The 15,951-nt window shown below is 38.7% G+C and overlaps 1 protein-coding gene across 1 annotated transcript in view; it reads right to left on the reverse strand.

The window, feature by feature from the left end:
• Positions 1-3,090: 3,090 nt before the first annotated feature.
• CDH2 (cadherin 2) overlaps positions 3,091-15,951 on the reverse strand; it is a 209,086-nt gene continuing 196,225 nt past the window's right edge. Inside the window, exons 15-16 of the mRNA XM_059409398.1 lie at positions 15,068-15,232; positions 3,091-4,506 (exon numbers count right to left, since the gene is read on the reverse strand). Coding sequence (XP_059265381.1) covers positions 4,300-4,506; positions 15,068-15,232 — 372 coding nt within the window. The 3' untranslated portion in view covers positions 3,091-4,299. The remainder of the gene's footprint in view (positions 4,507-15,067; positions 15,233-15,951) is intronic.

Here is a 15,951-nt window from a genome sequence, read left to right on the forward strand (position 1 = left end):
CAGTTTAATATTGTGCAGGAATTAAAGATCAATGGAGCACTGTAAATCATCTAGGAACATACATTTAGGGGGAACTGTGTGGATGATGAATGTGTTATTTCATATTATTGGGTTCAGATTGGATTTTTTTAATAAGTGACATTTAAAAAACAGATCATGTATCTAGAATTTTCTGTAAATGTTATATTTCTACCTTATACAAAGGAATTTCCAAGTGAATTAAAGAGCTGAATAAATCCAAAACAATTAAAAAAAACCCAGAAAATACAGGATAATAACTTTCTAATTTAAAGGTGGGAAGAAACTTTTCAAAAATCTACAGTTGAAAATACTGAGAGTAAACCACAAAGAACAAAAATTTCAGTATTTAAAAACACCATAGACAAATTTACAAGATTAGCAAAAGACCAGGAAAAAAAGAATGCATTTAACAAGTTCTTAGTAATTAATTGGAAAAGCCAAGTAATTCAATAGAAAAACAGTTCAAAGAAGCACAAATGGCTAATACACATAAGAAAATAAATCACCATCCTGTCTTACTAGTAATCATTAGTAATTAGCTAATTAGTCATAATTAGCCTGAGATATCTCTTGCTCCTCATATTGGACATTATCATGTTGTAATGTCCAAGACGGCTGAGGGTGAAGGTCCAGAGGTTGTTGCACAGTGTTGGTGGAATGTCAGTTGGTTTAGTCTTTATTACAGCAACTTGACTGTTTCATTAAAATGTAAAATGCACATATTTTACCATAGAAAACAGCCTATTGCACAGAGATTTCAGCACTATGTACACCTTTTTTTTTTGGTAATGTTACCGAAGAGATCCAAATCACTAGAAACAAGCTAGTGAAACACGTTTTTGGATGGGGTCCATAAACCACGTTCACAAATATGGTTTTCAAGGTTTTATTACATCACATGGTGACAGTCATTTCAGAGTACTTGAAACCAGTACTGTTGCCTGACTCAAAGACTACCTTCCAAAGAAAAAGAATAAGGCCTTGGTTAGGTTGTCTTACATTTTGTGGTTACTATTTTGAGCCGCATAAAATCCCCTTGCCAGAAGAAGTTGTTGCTGGCTTTTAGAAAACCTCATCTACTTTTAGCTAAAAGTCAATTCTAAATGACATTAAAATACTTATAATTTTGGTCATATTTAATTCATTTCTCTCCACATTTTTTAATCCAGCATTTCCATCTCCAACCATCTCATTTAGAGAAATACCCCATGGGAAGTCATATGTCAAAGAATGTTAATTGTAGCATTGTTTTCAGTAGCAAAAAAACTGGAAAATGACAAATTACTAAGGAAATGGCTAAGTTACCCATATGTCCATATTAAGGAATGCTCTATAGCAATTATATACAGGTTTATATGTATGTGTATGTATATATGTATTATATATACACACAGTTATATATTATATATCTATATTATATATATTATAAATGTATTATACACACACACACACACACACACACACACACAAAAATATGGAAAAATTTCCAAGGCACATGGCTTAGTGAAAAAGGCAAGTTACAAAAAATATGTAATATACAAACCCACTTTCATGAAAACCAAACAAAATAGAATCTTAATGGAAATGTGTGTTTAAAGATACCTATTGGAAAAAAACTAGAAATTACACATCAAAGAGCTAAGGAAAGTTATTCCTTTATCAGGGTAGGGGTGGAGCTTCCACTTTTTATTGGTTTCCTTTCTGTTTTGAAAAGTGTTTTCACAAATAGAGTCATGTATTACTTCTAAATATTGTTTACAATATTTACTGATTGTGAGTTTATAGAATGCTTATTAATCATGCTTAAAAAATATATATATATATTAGATATGATCTCTGACTCTATGTCAACAATAAATAAATAAATCTGGAGTGTTTGTTTACCTAAATGAGGCTAATTTAAGTTCTGTGTTTGAATTAAGAAAAATAGTTCAGTATTCATTTGGGTGTATAGTGGCACAGCAGCACAGACTAAGAATCCATTTTTAAAAAGACTATGCCAATTAGCAAATTTGGTAAGTTTCATTACAGAAATTCCCAGAGGCAACCTCTGGCATTTAATGATTAGAAAAGTAACAAGAAAGTATTGCTTACAGAGTGAATCAATAGAAAAGTGAATTTCCCTAATATAAAATAATCTTTATGTTAAGCAAAAAGACATAGAGCTAATTAGAAGAGGTATATTGTATAAATGTTTTTTGAAATGAACAGTATAATCCAGTGTGATAATCATCACGAAGCGAATAGAAAACACAGTGAAATGTTCTTCAAGTCTCTTAAAGTTCACTTCTGAATCATAATAGGATCCATTCATAATTTTACAACATGTAGTAGGTTCATTTCCCTTTTTTGTTCTCTGTGACTCTCTAGATAGGCCTAACACTGTTCTGTATACTCAAAATTTGCTAAGACAGTCTATCTGACGCACACACACATACACACACAAAGGTAACTATATGAGGTGATGTTAATTAACTTGACTGTGGAAATCATTTCATAACGTCCCCATATATCAAATCATCATGGTGTGGTTCTTAAATATATGCACTTTTATTTATCAAGTATACCTCAATGAAGCCAGAAAGAAAGAGTCAATGAACACAAGTACCAGAGTAGGGTTCACTACGAGCAGAAAATGGCTTCAGTGAATTACCTGAGATACTAGGTCTTTCAGAGCCAGTCCTCTACCTTTTCACCAAGCTTTTCCTAACGTGGGTGCTTGAATGGGAAAGGCCCGTTAGAGTCGCTGTAGCCACGAGCTTGAGTGGAAAGGAATGAAAGCCTAAGTGATACAAAGAATTATACAAAGTTCTCTGAAGTTACGAACGTCCTTTGTATACCAACAACAGCACAGTCTCTTCTGGATGTTTTTCTTCTGTGCTGGTAAGATCCGCGGTGAGTCTCTCTGTCACGCCCTGGCCACGGCTGCCACGCTAAGGGTTTCAGTTTTGAGTGGCCCAAGAACAAATGCATACTTTGGTGAAACTGTTGTTCTCAACAAAACTCCAATACCTGGGATTTTCACAAAATTTATAGCAGCTCAAGTAGAAAAGAAAAAGTTCAAACCAGTCACCAGATCCAAAATTAGCATTTTATTCAGAACGCTGGGGTCAGAGGTGTATCATTTATATTCTGGTACACAATACAGAGGCAAAGCTGCTGTCAGAAGTCTCTCCAGTTTAAAAGCTTGTTTTTTTTATTCATTTTTTTTTTTAAAAAACACAGACTTAGTAGTGCCTCCAGTGTCAGGCCACCCCTTTCTTCTCTTTCCTTCCTTTTTTTTTTTTTTTTTTTTTGGTACAAATTATGTAAAACATTTGTGCTAAGAACTTTTCTCCCTCCCCAAACAAAAAAGAAAATAAAAAATAAAAAAAAATTAAAAAATTAAAAATTGAGTATTCTAACTACAGCTCAACAATCGAATCAAATGTCACTTTGTTTTGTAAATACTTTATCCATAACGAAAGATATAAACATGCAAAAAACCTGAATCCATAGTCCAAATAATACATACACATGTTCTGAAGTTTCTGCACTTCTCCATAGACTATGCCAATAAAACATTATGTACACATACCATTTTTACAGTGAAGTGGAAAAAATACAGTAAATAAAAAAAGTGTACATGGATTAAGACCAAAATGTATCTAACATTCTAGTTTATGAAAAAATTCAATTTTGCTACAAATTGGTGATATGAAAACTCCCTTTATTTGCAACCAGCTGCGTAAGTTTTAAGATTTTAGTGAAAAAAGAAAACTAAAGTCTAAAACTAGAAGTCATGTACATTTTCCAATCTCATGGTCTCATCCCCCAAGATAATAAAATCGCTCCATGAGTTTTTGCTTTTTGTTTGTTTACTTCTGTGTTTTAATAAAAGCAAATGCAATGTAACAAAAGCGTATTGAAGCCTATCATGGTTTAACTTCCTGCTCCCACCACAAAATATTTTGTCTTTTACTTATCGTTTCAGAAATCAGTACCATTAAAGCCTTAAACATAAAACTAATTCCAATCTGAAAAAGGTACAAAAAGGCACATAAAATCCCAGTGCTTCTGTACTGTAAAATTCAAGTGTAACTGAGCTCAGTGTTTTTCCAAACAGTATTGGATCACTGATATTCCCTCTGAGCCCAAACTGGTTTGCAGCCTATGCCAAAGCCTCCAGCAAGCACTGTGCTAGTAGACTACAAAGTTAAAGCCTAGCTTCTGAATGCTTTTTGGGAATATCAGTTGAAATCGTTTGTCCGTGTCCGAAAACCACGTTCACCCTGAAGTTCAGTCGTCGCCTCCGCCGTACATGTCAGCGAGTTTCTTGAAGCGCGGCCCCCAGTCGTTCAGATAGTCATAGTCCTGCTCGCCACCACTGCTGGAAGAATGAAGGGAGCTCAAGGACCCAGCAGTGGAGCCGCTGCCTTCATAGTCAAAGACGAGGAGGGAGTCATACGGCGGAGCTGTGGGATCATTGTCAGCAGCTTTAAGGCCCTACAGTTGGGAAAGACAAAGAAAGAATGTACAGAGGGTTAGAATGTGCAAGCCAGGAGCGCCTGGGTGGCTCAGTGGGTTAGGCCGCTGCCTTCGGCTCAGGTCATGATCTCAGGGTCCTGGGATTGAGTCTTGCGTCGGGTTCTCTGCTCGGCAGGGAGCCTGCTTCCCTTCCTCTCTCTCTGCCTGCCTCTCTACCTACTTGTGATCTCTCTCTGTCAAATAAATAAATAAAATCTTTAAAAAAAAAAAAAAAAAGAATGTGCAAGACACCAGCAGATCCCAGGGGTCTTGCAACCCCTGTCTTGGGGTCTTACAGATCCCGGGGGATGAAACACTTGTTTGTAAGTCTCCACCTGCAAAAATTTTCAACCTGCAGAAATTGGGGTTATCACTATTTTTCAAAGTGGGGCAAAAACGAACGTACGCCCTTCCTCTGCAGGAAAGAACCGAGGAAGTCTAGCTTGGGGAGGCCGAGACGTACTGTGGGACAATGTCCTCGACAGGTGGCAGAAAGGAATGGCCAACTGCTTGAGGCTCAGAAGGAAGGATCTCAAAGTCTGGTAATGTGTCTCTATCACAGTGCACTTGAATGAGTTATTACTGCTGGAATAAGCTACATGAGATCATGCAGAGGGCTGTGAAATCAGGTCATACGCGACGCTAATCCGGAGTCAGAGTTAACGGTTTCTGACGAACAAGAATTACACATGCAAGGCCAAGGCAGAGATAGACAAAGGGGGGCCATGTGGTCGTTGCCCCTCGACAAGCTTGTAATCTAGGGGCATTACTGTAGTATCACGTGAAATAAATGAGAAAGAAGTAATAACACTACAATGTCGAGGCAAAAATAAGAATGCTATAAATAAATAAATAAATAAATAAATAAATGAAAGAGGAAGAAAAAAACCCCAGACTACCACTGAGAGCTAGGAGTTCAAGGAGGACATGGTATATATGGCCTAAATTTGCAAGAAAATAGAAGGAAAATCAAAGAAAAGTGAAGGAAAATGGAAAACTGGCCAGATGTGATTACAATGCAACAAAAGTTACTTGTTAAGTCATTTATGTTCTTCATTAAACATAAAACGTTGCATTCATCGATAAACTGCGATCAGGTCTTATTTTTAAGAACGGAGTGACTGACTTCTAGTTCCCATAGGCCCTATGGAAGTCAGTATCGAATGTCTGTATGTAGAATAAATACGGGGGCGGGGGGACTTGATAATTTAAACTAAAGACTGTTAAAAAACTAAGAAGCAACGAAATTATTATCTATATATTTAACTCTTGCAAAAACATGCTTTTTAATATGTGATTCATGTATCCACAGCCAATTCATAATTACACTTTATAGAATCTTAAAGGTTTAATAAATTTAATAAATTTAATAAAGGTTTATTAAAGGTTTAATAAAAGGCCCTTTTGGTGTTTTCTCTAATTTTCCCCCACTTCTAGTACTCCAAGATATACCATCATCTGCTTTTTACTCTGCTTTTTTAAATGCTAATGGGTTATAGTAGCCTCCCTTATTGTCCTATATTCAACGCTTCCAATCTACATGTATTTGATAAGTATGTGTATGTGGGACTTTTTAATCTGTATGTGTTCACCTAGTTATTCTTCTGAGTTGATAGAGGAAGAAGAGAACAAAAGAACATGAGAATTAAGGTAAGACTAGCATGTATAGCGGTTAGTGGTGAAGAGATCAGACCTCTCACCCACTAAAGGCTGGGGGACACCTCAGCTCTATACAGTATCTCTGTGGGATTTCAGCTAAGTTCTACAGGCTTCGTTTCCTCATCTGCAGTTATAATAACAATAATAAGATCATTATGAAGACTAAATAGAATAAAGGCACCATGGGCTCATCACAGTACCCGCTTTGTTGGGACTCGACGAAGATTAGTCTAAAAAAAAAAAAAAACTTTTAAGTTTAGAGAAAATTTTTTTGCTTTGGAACCTGAGAAAAGAAAAATGTGAAGACATACTATTTTAAGAAACAAAATGGCAGCTGCTTGACTTCCATCAAAAATGAAAGAAAAGTACACACTCCCAGTTTTCCCATTCCAAAGTCTCTCTTACCAACCATCCTAACCATTTAATTAAACACCACTTTCCCTCATATCTGGTTGGACTATGTATAACTCAGAAAAGCCAGTATAGAATAACATAAAGCACATCTTCAGCAAACTACTTCAATGTATAAAACATAAATAATTTTAGAAAGGACTTCATTTATCATATTTATAGAATAAGCTACCAGGCAATTTTGCTAAGGCTGAAAATCACAAACTACAATTTCTCAGAAGTCCTCATTCCTTTCTGTGGTAGACCCTGTTACTGTCCTCAATGATTCACTATCCTTTCCTTGTAGGTGGGTCCCGTGCCCACACTACCACAAGTGCCTCCCTGGAGCCAGAGTTTACTTCCCAAACCCACTGTCAGGCTTGGCTACAGGCTGGCTTTGGCCAAAACAACGTCAGCAGCAATGAAGAGGAAACTCTGTAAGACCTCCATCTGATGGGTTTCCACCAGTTCCTTCTTGCCCACTCTCCCAGGAGACTAGATTGCCCTAGCTGGGAGCTTTCCTCCTGCCTGGATCCTGAAACAGAAGACACAAGAGGACCCAGCCCTTGCCAACCCCACAGGGAGCACAGAGTTCAGGCAAGAAGTAAACCTTTGTTATTGTAAGCCACAATACTTGGGAGTTGTCAGTTACTGTAGCCTTAGCTGGTAAAAATCGAACAAAACCCCTTCGTTTGTGTTTATTTATCTAACTCAAGATATAATTATTGAATATGTATATTACCACGTATCCTGCTTAGTGGTGGGGACACAGCTATTAAGAAGAGAGATCCAACTCCTGTTCTCACGGAGTTTATATTCAAAGGTGAGCATGCGCCCTTTTCCCTTTTCCCAACAAAATCTAGCAACTGCAAACGTAAGTGATAGGTGATTCTTTTAGTTCAGCATGGGTTAACTTGGGGCCCTCGAAGAGCCAGACCCCAAAAGATCTGAGGGGAGATCAAAAAAACAAAGAAAATCCTGATGAGGAGAATAGGTTTCTGAAGACAAATGCAGGTTTTCTGGGCTTCCAGAAAGAGTATTCATGAAGATGAAACCTTCGAAAGCTGAAATGGCAGAATGCAAAGAAGCAATTACCATTCGTTTATATAGGACATTTTTTGAGCATTCCCAGTCCCCAAAAAGAATGCCTCTGAGGCTTTTCTGGTGCCTTAGAACACATGTTGCTAACAGATGCCCATGATAAATGGAGATGAAGCAGAGATGCTCAGAGCCACAGTTCAAAGCCAAGCAGCTGGCTGCGAGGGGCTGGGGGTAGTTCTGGGGAAGAAGCCCGGCGGGGCGCTCTCGCTGCCTGGGGTAGCACACTGCCTTTCTAACAGCTCCCTGCAAAACAAATGCTGTGCATTATTTTTCACTTTCCACCTTTTTTCATAAAAGCAAACTCTTTTTTGGATTTCCTTGGTGAAAGCAAGCACGGATGTAGGTCTTCCACAGAAGTGAAGCGGCAGAAGGCGGACGGACAGATGTTTGAAAAGCGGCGTGGACCAGCATTCATCAGTTTCCATCATGACCTTCAGTAAAACTGCTTTCTAATGTGCAGAACAGAGACGCGGCGGATCAACGTCACCCCACGTTCAGGTCATTTGCTTTTATCATGACTCAAAATTTAAATAGAAATACAGGGGCTGTGCCCAGTCGTTATGGTGTCGGCACCAAACTGGAAATATGAAAAGGTTACGACTAAAATGATAAGTCCTAAAGAGTCAGTGGCAGGGCGTCAAGTGTTGTATGGATTCAGTGGAGAGGAAGCAATGGCCTGTGTTTACTAAGACTTAGGGACGAATGCGGGACGCTGTCTGGTCTTCACTGGTGTATGGAAGGACCAGAGCCTCTTCATCGCATGTCTATGCCCCCTAATTCAACTCCTTAATATAAGTACAACACCGCTGAAAATCTAGTCCCCTACTCACTACGGAGATTCTGAAATATTTTCATTTCTTCTACATTTCTTTTAGCTCCTGTCCTTGTTTTTTTTGGATCAACCTGGTCATTTTTTGATTCCTCCTTCCACCTTTCCTCCCACTATCTTCCTACCTTCCCTCCACACTGTCTCAGGTCTTAAGTACTTAATTACTAAAGATAAAAAGAAAAAAAAAATGCCTGGACGTTCCAAGAACTCTTAGGCAAGCCATCTTTCTAGGCTGAAAGTTAAGTATTCTAAGCCTCCTCCACTTGGACTAGCACTGATTTTTATCTAAGAATGAATTACGACTCTTCTGGATGAGGTGTTATATAAATTCTGAGTCCTGTTTTGGTAATTCTAAAAAGATCCTAGTTAGGTTTGGAGAGACTGAAAATGACAGGTACACAGGCAGAGTGAACGTGGAGAAATCCGGTGGGCCATGTACCCATCTGGTCCTCCCTTATGCGATTCCTTTATTCTTAGGTGTGGACACCATTTCACATGAAGGGTAATGAACTATTGTCATCTCTGCCAACTATCTGCATGGGTTTCTCTTCTCCACCTGGTTTGACTAAATCTGGCAGAGTAGGTGCCTATTTCACCTTTCCTGGAGGGGCAGATCTTGAACTCTGGATAAATCTGAACTGTTTTCTATAGTTTGAGGTGTCTCTGTAGAATGAAAGAGCCCGTGGCTCCGGCTGAATTCTTGCTGAGCTTGTATTTATAGACTTCTGATCCTATGCTTTATGGATGGAGATATGCTTTTATGGGAGCTATAAAAACCCACATTTTTCAGTGAGGGAACACATGAGGGATATAAGAGGAAAGAGGTCCTATTGATTCTCTTACATCCTGCCTTCTGTTAGCTCAATGCCACCTGTCTTAGTTCGGGCCCTTTTTATATCCTGCCTGGACCACAGCAAAAGCCTCTCTAACTGGTCTCCCGGCCACCAGTACTTGTCCTGCTTCTTTCCTACAATCTCCTAGTGGTTTCTCTCTCAGACGTTATTTGAAGTCGCTCCCCCAAGTAAAACTCCGATTGCTCTCCATCCCCTACTGCAGTGTTTCCTGCATAAGGAAGGGGTTCCGCGGTGGGTGGGCAATAAGATTTTTACTGGTTCGTGAGCACTTTACAACAATCACCTCTATTTAAAAAAGGAAACTAAAAATTGATTAAAAGTTTAAGTGAATACTAGAAGAGGTATGTGGATATGGGGAAAACAAGCAAACACACAAACAACGAACTAGAAGGCGTTACTCAAATGCTGGAGGTCTGGGTAACCTGTAGGCTCAAGTTAAAACTCTTTAGCAGGTCATGCAGTGAACCTGGAGTGTTCATGCACGTTTTCCATCTCAGCCATTCTCAACTTCAGCAGCCACAACTAAATTATTTACCAAAATTCCAAATCTAAAGATGTCATGTTTTTGTGCACCCTATGTTATTTGTATATTCATTTTCTGCAAGCTGAAATGTGATTTTCTTTATTTGAAACTTCCTCACTCATAATTTCTCACTTGGTTTACATCCATCCATCCATCCATCCATCATCATTTAAAGCCCATTAAGATGTCACTTTCACTGCATGGATTATTTCCCCCCGTCATGACTGGGGGTCATTCCCAAGGTCCCCTTTACTTTCATTGCCATGTTTTGGTTACACTAGATTGTGACACCCTTTTCTGCCAAGCATGTAGATATTCATTTCATATCTTACTGTCCACCCCAGTGCCTGACATCCAGCAGGCATCCTAGAGGGTCGTTTGGTACTGCTGTCCTGGGCTTAGGCTCTCACCTCATCACCTTGCTCATCTCCATAGACACTTCTTTCAGAAGAAGCTAGGATTTAGATTTCAAATGCATGTGAACATAAAATAAAAGTATACTAGGTTTACATTACAGTGGAATTCTGTGACTTAATGCCAACATTACTATGTCCCTTTCTGAGAATTTCACTTTATCTAAAGCAAATTTTTTGGAGGGAGATTTTATTTTATTTATAGCTGGAGAACAGTAACTTGTCCTTTAACTAATAAAACACTGATAATAATTAAGAGATTTTACTATGTGATGGGCACTATACCAAACACTTTGTGTGGAGTATCTTATTCGGTCCTTACAGAAATCTTAAAAGAGGATTTATTATTATCCTCATTTTATATATATATATATATATGAAAGCTGGAAATCAAAGAAGCTAAATACAAGGCCCTTGACTTTGTACAGGGTAACAGAGCTGTTAGGTGAGGCAGCTGGCTTTGAACTCAAACAAACGCCCGACTGCTGTAAGAAGTGGACAGAGACATGTTAAAGAGGACAAATAAATTTAATACTGGAAAAAAGGCAAAAGTTCTATGCTTTAGTAGTTTCGAGCAAGTTATTTAAGAAGCACTTTCTGTAAGTTTTTAAATATCAATCAAAAGTTGGTCTTTTAACAGAAATATGTCCTTGGTTTTTGTATTTTTGAGATAAAGAAATATATAGGATTAGTAAAGTTATTGGAGGTATGTTAATATCTACTGTCAGGCTGAGATTAAATGAATTTGTTTCAACTTTTCACCCTCTGAAGGTCATATTTAAAAACCTCAAAATAGAATGAAACTTGGCAGTTGAAATTAAAAAATGTGTGATTTGTTTTACTCTACCATACTAGAAACAGTATATTTTTGATAGTCAAGGCAATATTAATTGATTATTTAAATAAACAAACTAGAAAATGTTCTCATGAGCTTACTTACTCCGCACATTAGAAAACACTCCATTTATAATCCCACCATACTATTCTTCCTTTGAAATATTCGGTACTGTGCTAAATCAAAGAACACCTGGGGATAAAGAAATTTGTTTGCATTTTACATGTAGTTATAAAATATGCTTGAATTGTTTCTAGGTGTCCTCAACTTTTAAAACGTTGTATTTTTATCTGTCCAGTTATAGAAAGATAATGAATAAGTCTTCATGGGTGTGTTAAGTGGAACTATCTACATGGTATATCTGATGTTACCTGTCTTAGGCCTTTTGATGGTTTCATCCCCCTGAATTTTCCCACAGACCTGACCACCTCATTCCTAAACTCTCATTGTAGTTTACTCTGTGACACCTTCACCTCTGTAGACTTTCTTCCTACGTCTAAATGTATGGCATTTCTAGTGTGAATGTTTGGTCTTCTAACTCGTCCACATTTCTCCATCTTATAATCCCATTCAGAGTCATGGATTCTGTAGTTATTTGGAGAAACATTTCCAAATGTGATCCAGTGCATTCATGTACTCATCAAACCAATGTGTCCCACACTGCCCCCAGGGACATGTGCACCCCTTCCCCTGGAGGCAGAAGCAGACCCTGAGATAGGAGTCATGAAGGAAGGTGAGTCCTGGGTATGATAGGATGTCACCGGATGGCCTACCCCAAACTCTGTGTGCCTGACCTTCTCTGAGTTGATAAATACTTAATGAAGGAACTAACATCTAGAAAAAGAGGGAAGGACACTCTATGCAGAGAGGACAGCGTGGGAACAGGTTCGGATATGGAATTACGAGCTGAGCCTGGGAGGCAGAAGTAGAGTCCCTGCCCTTGGCCTGTAAGATGCAGGCTTGGGGCGGGGAGGGCGCTGAGATGAAAGTGTAGAGCTAAGGAAGGATTACACCCAATGGTGTCTGGCAAAGGAAGGTGTCGGATACTAGAATGTTTGCCTGGTACAAAGACTATGCTTGCAGCAAAGTAGGGAGTAAGCACAAAGAGAATCCAGGTCTAATTTATTTTCTTTCTACATATTACTAGTACAAATATGTACACACAGGAGATGTTCAATAGTTATTTGTTCAATGAATGACCCTAAACCAAGCTCAAGATCATTTCAAATGAGCCTTTTTTAGCCAAGGCAGACAATCCTCAAATTATGAACTGACTGCATTCTAGAAGTTAATTTGCAAGTCAGTCGTTTGGCACCAAGTTTTTCATAGAAGTACTGAAACATGTTCATTATGGTCTCGAGTTACTTTTTAGGCTGTGTACGTTTTAGGTTGAGCACTGTTCTAGGAAGAGGAAATTACAAATGGAAATTGTGACTGGAACTCTTTCTACTGTGCCATTTGAGGGGCTGCGTAGCTAAATTTAACTGAATCTTATTAACTAATCTTCTCTACCCACTGAAGAAAATCCAGTTCCTGTAAAAAAGGTAAATGAATACATACATAGACACAACCACAAAACACGCACTACAACACAACTTAGAACAATCAATATCCTATTTTCTGAAGTTTAGTCAGCTCTAGTAGGGTAAAGGCCCAGACAAAAATCCCAATCAACTGCACATCCGGTGGTACTCATCACTTAACGCCCTATACACCTGCCACAGCATGTGGATCCCTTAACACAACAAAACCTAAGAGCAAGGCAACACACTGGGTTTGGAGGTTACTCAAAAGATGAACAAGATAAAGCCCCCACCCTGGAAAGCAGGCACAGGCTCACACAGGAGAGAGAAATGTTGACAGTTACACCTCCGTGGCTGGGGTTATCATGCAGGAAGTGCCTTGTTAACTCTTCCCAGAGGGATCAAAGAGGGCCTCACAGAGAATGGGGTGTTTGAGGTGAATTTGAAGGCTAAGGGGGTGTTTTATTGATGGTAAGAAGGTAAGGGCTTTGCAGAAGTTACATTATAGTCAAAATTGGGATGATCTGAGGAACTGCAAATAGTTCAACGGGGCTGCAGCCCTGGAAGGAAATGTCATGGGGGAAGAGGGCAGGAGTCAGATTGGAACAATAGTCTTATACATGATACCTAGCACTTGACTTCTTGTCACTGAGAAAAGAACAGTGCTGTGGATGGAATGGAATCCCACAGAATACTGACACTTTGGGGAGGCAGGAACACGCCGGTAAGTATTTGTTGAATGACACTGAAGGTAAAATGCTTGCTCTAAGAAAGCCCAGTTCCTGCACCTCCATTCAAAAGATTCACTGTATCTCAAACCCCACAACCACAGGGCTGACACAATGATTTTTCGTGACAACAAATGCTAAATTAGAAGTAAAATCATTAGTGGTGCCTGGGTGGCTCAGTGGGTTAAAGCCTCTGCCTTTGGCTCGGGTCATGATCTCAGGGTCCTGGGATCCAGCCCCGCATCAGGCTCTCTGCCCAGCAGGGAGCCTGCTTCCCTTCCTCTCTCTCTGCCCGCCTCTCTGCCTACTTGTGATCTCTGCCGGTCAAATAAATAAATAAAATCTTAAAAAAAAAAAGAAGTAAAATCATCAGGCATTCTTAACTATTCAAAAAAGATCTATGTAGTCATAGATATAAAATTCCTTGCAAATCCCCTAACCAAGTCTCTATACAAATAAGTGGAAAAGTCAGGGCATATTTTTATAGATAAAGAAGTTATTGGGACTCTGTGGGTTCACCTTCCATCTGTTTTCAAACCGTGACTAAAACAAAGTAACCTATTACCTGTTTAACAGAGGTGAACGCATTATGTTCAGAAAGCAGTGTGCATTTCAAAAATAGACAGTAATGAAGAGTTGTAAAGGGAGAGAAATACTCCAAGCTTGTTTCAAAACTTTTTTTTAACAAACGATAACTGCATCTGAAAACCTAAAGTAGTCTGATTGTGTATATATAATATAGGACTACAAGGAAGTCTGGGAAATACGAGTGTTATCAGCACACGACAGAAGGCTATACATGACCGAAGTATTCCACCTTGTAATACTCTGAGACCTATTCTGATCTTAGAGATACTCAGTAGCAAGACATGGCCAGAGAATAGGAGTCCCACCACAGACTCGCAATTGACATCAATAGGTATCAACAGGTATTGCTCTCTTATACTTAACAGGAAACATTCAGAAGGAGAATTGCAGTAAAACTATGGACACGATCAAAAGAAGCAGCACAAATCATTTTACTTCAAAACCTAACTATTAAATGTAGCAGAACTCATGGTCAGTAATGAAATAAAAGAATGCCCATAATAATTTTGACAGTGGGAATCATATCTGTTATATTCAACAGAGAATTAGCTGCCTCTTGGAGAAGCTCTTAAAACTCCTCAACTAGACAAGTGTTTAAATCACTTACATAATATTTAATTTAGCTCCTCTTCCTACTAATCTCATTTGATGGAACTCTAGTCATTGGGTAGGCACTGAATTCTCAACATTTGTGGGATCCAAAGGGTACAGTGTGAGGAAAATGAAAATGAACTATTATTACATTCATCAGTGCTAATAAATGAAATTAGAATACAGTATAACAGTGTTAGTCTATTTATTACTTGTAATCTAGGGGAAAAAGCCTTTTGGACATAGTGTGACTAATACTGATATGTATATGAATGTCATTTACAAATACAGAATATTAATTGACAGATATGCTTTTCTGGCCCATCAAACCAATTATATCTTTCTGTTATTGAAGCCACATTTGCTTTAACACGAAGGGAAGATCAAGAAAATCAAGTGTGCTTTAACAAACCACATAGCTGTATGCTAAGCAATCTAGTCTACATATAGCTAACTGTTAGCATAAAATAAACACCCTTATAAAGAAAGTGAGCTTATCTCTGCACCTCATTAATGAAGTCTCCAATGTCTCCAGGGTGTGGGGCTGCAGATCGGACTGGGTACTGGGGCTCGGCGTGGATGGGTCTCTCATCCAATCGTCGGATTCCTACAGGCTTGATGGCATCAGGTTCCACGGTATCAGGCTGCTGGAGCTGGCTCAAGTCATAATCCTGCAAAAGACAAAATCAAAAACCCATGGTAGATGGGCATAAAGATGGAAAATTACAACCTTTGTTTTTAAACACATACCCAGAATGCATAGAAATGAGTGAAATTTAACATAATGGAAAAGTTGCCACCATGAGTTTTTCGTGTTATGATTAAATATTTCTTTCACACAGCTCTTTCTTCTGTGCTTTTCATTCCTACAGTCTGTGCTCCATCTGCTTTCCTATGTTTCTCATCAGTTTCCAATGGAAAACAGCAGTGAGATAAGGCCCCACTCTAAAATGACTAAAAACTGCCTAGAAGATAGAACGGTACCATAGCAGCCAAGCTACTAACTTAATGTGGGGTTCGAGACCCACTACCCTAACTTAGAACACCTTCACATATTAGGTATTTCAAGTTGAAAGAATAATTAAAAACAAACAAACAAACAAACAAAAAAAACAACAAAAAACCAAACCAACAGCAACAAACTGCAAGTAGGAAGGTCACTCTAACTCCCCTCACCCTTGCCCTTCTTCCTTGAAACAGGTCATAAAAGCTCCCACCTGAAAGGTCCCCTTCCTGTACTGGGAGGTGGAAGGAAGACACTCTTTTCATCAGAGACAGAGACTTTGGGGCCAAGGAATCTGTACCAATAAACCTAGTTAGACTAACCTTTATTTCCCTAATTACTTCTTCACCATTTACTAGCCCTCACCCAAACCTTTGGTCCGTCAAT

Source organism: Mustela nigripes, chromosome 8, assembly GCF_022355385.1.
Source record: "Mustela nigripes isolate SB6536 chromosome 8, MUSNIG.SB6536, whole genome shotgun sequence".
Taxonomy (NCBI): Eukaryota; Metazoa; Chordata; class Mammalia; order Carnivora; family Mustelidae; genus Mustela; species Mustela nigripes.